The following is a 4103-nucleotide window of genomic DNA, read 5'->3' as shown; positions in this document are numbered from 1 at the left end:
GCCCCTACAGCTCTTTGATCCTTAGCCTGTCTTGCTCAGCAGCTGGTGCTGTCACCTGGCCAGGCACAGGCTCAAGCGGGAGCCCTCCCAGCGCAGACACAGGCCTAGAGGACGCACACGGGGCAGGACTCAGGTGCACCACTCCAGATCTCCTGGGCCACCCCATCCATGCGATGAGCAGAGCAGGTCTACTGTCCACCTGCCTCTCGAGCGTACAGCAAGAATGGAGTGAAGTATGAGGCAGGAAAGCACTTAGACCAAGTGAAAAGGCCGCTGGCTGTCTTGGCAGGACCTGCATTTGGAGTCAGAACCCTGGCTTCCAGCCCAGGTTCTGTCCCTCCCCAGGCACACAGCCCTGGGCCAGTCATGATTCCTCTGGGCTTCCGTCTCCTCGTTGTGGACAGAGGCACCAAATACAATAATGGCTGAAAGTGCTTTGGAAGAATGCGGTGCCCGCGGATGTCAGGGATTATCATCATTATTAAGGAGCGTGATTACGGCCATCCAGAAAAGCCGCCATTAACACGAAGGCTCCTGGTCATGTTGATTTAATTTCCTGGTTAACTGAGCGTTGGCGAGAAAAAAAAAACGCTATGTTTCAACCCTTATTGAAAATCTTTTTAAATTATGCCAGTCGACGTTCTTGCATTGGTCACGTGTCGTCTTGAGTCTATTTATTAACGCATTGATTGATTCACACACTCATTTATTATTCTTGCTCTGTCTGACCACGTCCCAAAAGGTGACTGAAGCCGCATCCTCCTCCGTGTCCGGGGTCCCCAGGCCCAGCAGAACTCGTGGTCGGGTATCAGGCAGGAAGAGCAGGGCAGACAATCTGGAAAAAGAGCATGGGAAGGGGCGTTCCAAGTGGCTTTTTTCAGTTTCCTGCAGCATCTTGATATGCTGTCATACGTTTCCTTACGGTTTAAGAAATACCTTCTGATTGGCGTAGAAGGTTCTGGGTTTATTCAGATGCATTCTGAAGTGACACGATTGCTTTTTAACAAACGTGTCAAGCCCCATGTGCCCACCTCCCCCCCCAAAAAAATGGCCTTGCCTTCTGGAGGGCCACAGAAAGCCACAGGGCTGTGTGCTCCTTCCTGTGAAGCTGCCACCCACCCCCACAGAAGCCCCTTGGCCATGTTGGTGTCAGAGCTGGTGGGGGGCAGAAAGGGACAGAGGGCACTTGGAATCGAGTCTGATGGGAAGAGGCCAACTCGTTTCCATAGAAGCCTTTAGGGCCAGTCTGTGCCGCCGAGGTCTCCGCCTGGCGAGTCCTCATGCTTAAGCCGCAGTGAGGTTTGCAAGGAGGTCATGGGCGACGGCGCCTCCTGGGTGAGGTTTGGAAGGACCGTGCCATGCGGGTGGGGCTGTCTGCGCGAGAGAAGACCGCGGGCTGAAGGGCAGAGGGACGTCCACTTAGAAACGGGGTGCCCGACCCCCTGGGAACTCCACTTCCCCTTGGGAAGAAGGGGTGGTGATGCCTGTGTGGGGACATTCACGGAGCTGCGAGGACAAACGTGTAAAGCGCGGGGCCAGCCCGGCACTCCCGGGCAGGCATTGGCTCAAGGTCCAGGACATGGGGTTAGAGACGCATCTGCCGCATGTGTGGTCCTTCGTGTGTCGACCAGGGCACCTTGGGCAGTGTCTGGAGACATTTCCAGCTGTCGCAGCCGGAGGTTGGGTTTGCTGGCGTCTAGCGGGTGGAGCCCGGCGACGCTGTACGGGACGGTCCCCACGGCAGGGGACCATCTGGCTCCACGAGGCTGAGGAAGCTGGGTGGGGGCCCCTTGGCCTGTCCGCACCTGCTGGGGGGCAACCCCGGACGGGCTCCGTGCCTCCCTCATGCTGCCAGTCTCTGTCTCTCCCCGCAGAACCCCGACATCGTCCTGGTGCACTATCTCAACGTCCCGGCCATCGAGGACTGTGGCAAACCCTGCGGGCCCATCCTCTGCTCCATCAACACCGACAAGAAGGAGTGGGCCAAGTGGACGAAAGAGGAGCTCATCGGGCAGCTGAAACCCATGTGTGAGTAGCTCGGCCGCCCGGCCCCGCGGTGCTGCACGGAGGCCCAGGCCTGCGTCGTCCATGTGGGGCCGGGAGGGCCTCCATGGCCTCGGGGATGCGGCTGTGGGAGCCCCGCTCCACTCGGATGACGGTGACACCATGAGCTTAGCTTTTATAAGGACCACTGCCATCCCACTTTTACGTGATCCTCATGAGCTCCCTCCCTGACAGCCAGGGCACAGAATGTCAGGCCCACGTTACGAAGAGAAAAGTCGGGTTCAGAGGCACGAAGCAACATCAGGGAGGAGGAGAGAGCCAGCGGTGCCGGGGTCGGCTGTCTCGTGGGCCGCAGACCGGGGGGCGATGGTGGTCCAGGGAGGGAAAAGCCCGTGGGGCTGAGGAGGGGCTGGCCGGCGCTGGCCGGCGCTGGCCTGCCTCGGCTCCTGGAGCGGGCGGCACACAGATGATGGTAATCGAGCTGGATTTCATTTTGTCAGCAAAGAGATGCTTTCTGAAGCATCTGTCAGGTGCAAATCACTGAATACACACCACCCAGTGAGTCCAGAAAGCCGGGCTTCGGCTGGTGCCTGGTTTCCATGGGCTGTGGCTCCCAGCTGCCTCTGGGGGTTCGCGGTGGCCTCTGTGGCCACCTGGACAGCTGACTCAGGAAGAACAGACGTGGATCTGCCAGACTCATGAAGAGTATGAGAGCTGACCAGTGCCGGATACAAGGCCTGGGGGTTTCTGAACACTGATCTCAAGCTCGGGACAAAGACCTGTCATCAGACAGGACCTCAGAGAGCGGTCAGCAGCTCCCTCAGAACCCGTCCACCCTTGGAAGCCGGGCTGCGTGGAGGAAGCCACTGGGCACCATATACAGGGAGCAAGTGAAATGTCCTTTCCTGGGGGCAGTGAGTGTCCCATCACTGGGCGTGCCCAAGCTGCGGCCAGGTGGTACCTGCAATGACCAGCTAATCCTGAGAGTTCCTCAGTGCTCAGATAGGGGGATCCCCCCTCCAGCCTCAAGGTTGGGGGTAGGGGTCAGGAGGGACACAGGAGCGTGTGGGGGAACAGGCTCCCAGTAGGCCAACACCCCAGCCGGCCCAGGAATGGACCCCAAGACAGAGGTCACTCCCATGCCACCTTCCTGAGCCAAGTGCCCACAGGGAGGCTCTGCCTGCTGCTGCTGCTGCTGCTGCCGCCACCAAGAACCCAGACCCAGGCAGACCAGGGGCCTCCCGGGCTCAGGCTGTGTCCAGCAGGACCCCCCTAAGTGCCCCTCTGACATAGCCTTCCTGTTAAACCACCCACACCCCGGGATGGAGCATGCTCCCCATCTCCGTCTGCTCACCCCAACTCATCCCTCCGTCTCAGCCATAGGCCCTGCCCGGCTACCCAGCCGGGCTCCACTCCCAGCCCCTAGGCCTCCTCAAGACCACAGGGGGACACCAGACTGAAGCCAGCTTCCCACCCGTAACCAGAAGGGGCTACACGAGCCTCCTCAAACTCGGCAGAGCACCCAGAAGTGTGGGAGACAGTAGAGCCGATCCCCACGAACCCTTCCTATTCTCCGCCATTCCTCGTGGCCGTCGGTAAATGTTTGTGGAACGGCCGAGTGGGAAGTGACTGGACCCAGCTTTGGTCCACTCCCCGCAGGGGCCTGAGCAAGGAACCAAGGCCCCAGCGTCCAGGCCCTGGGGGCCAGGCTGCTCGGTGCCCCCCCCCAGCCCCCACTCCCAAGACCAGGCCAGGACCGTAGAGTCAGAGCTGGGAGCCAAGATGGGGCACGCGTCCCGCTTCTGTGACTGACCCTCCACTATGTAACCTCGGGCCAGTCGCCCACCCTCTCTGCACCCCAATTTCGCTTCTGTAAAATGAGAGAAAGAACCCAGCTGGGCCTTGGAACTTGGTTCCCTTGCCCATGCAGAGGGAGACTTCCTGCCTGACTCAGGCAGGCTCCCGCAGGGGGAGGGGACTTTTCCGGGACGGGGCCACTGCTGAGGGTCGGGGGGCATTGTGAGGAGGGAGAGGCGGTGGGGAGAACCCAGCAGCAGCAGGCGGAGCCTCCCTGCGGGCACTTGGCTCAGGAGGGTGGC

At 60.3% G+C, this 4103-nt stretch overlaps 1 protein-coding gene across 1 annotated transcript in view; it reads left to right on the top strand.

Annotated features, from left to right (window-relative positions):
* The window catches only part of CAMTA1 (calmodulin binding transcription activator 1), a 572496-nt gene that overhangs the window by 455979 nt on the left and 112414 nt on the right, over nucleotides 1-4103 (top strand). The window contains exon 5 of the mRNA XM_023535618.1: nucleotides 1875-2028. Within this exon, the coding sequence (XP_023391386.1) occupies nucleotides 1875-2028 (154 nt within the window). The remainder of the gene's footprint in view (nucleotides 1-1874; nucleotides 2029-4103) is intronic.

This window comes from Pteropus vampyrus, unplaced genomic scaffold, assembly GCF_000151845.1.
Source record: "Pteropus vampyrus isolate Shadow unplaced genomic scaffold, Pvam_2.0 Scaffold142, whole genome shotgun sequence".
Lineage (NCBI taxonomy): Eukaryota > Metazoa > Chordata > Mammalia > Chiroptera > Pteropodidae > Pteropus > Pteropus vampyrus.
Note: the sequence above shows the minus strand (reverse complement) of the source record. Positions and strands in the feature narration are given on the sequence as shown.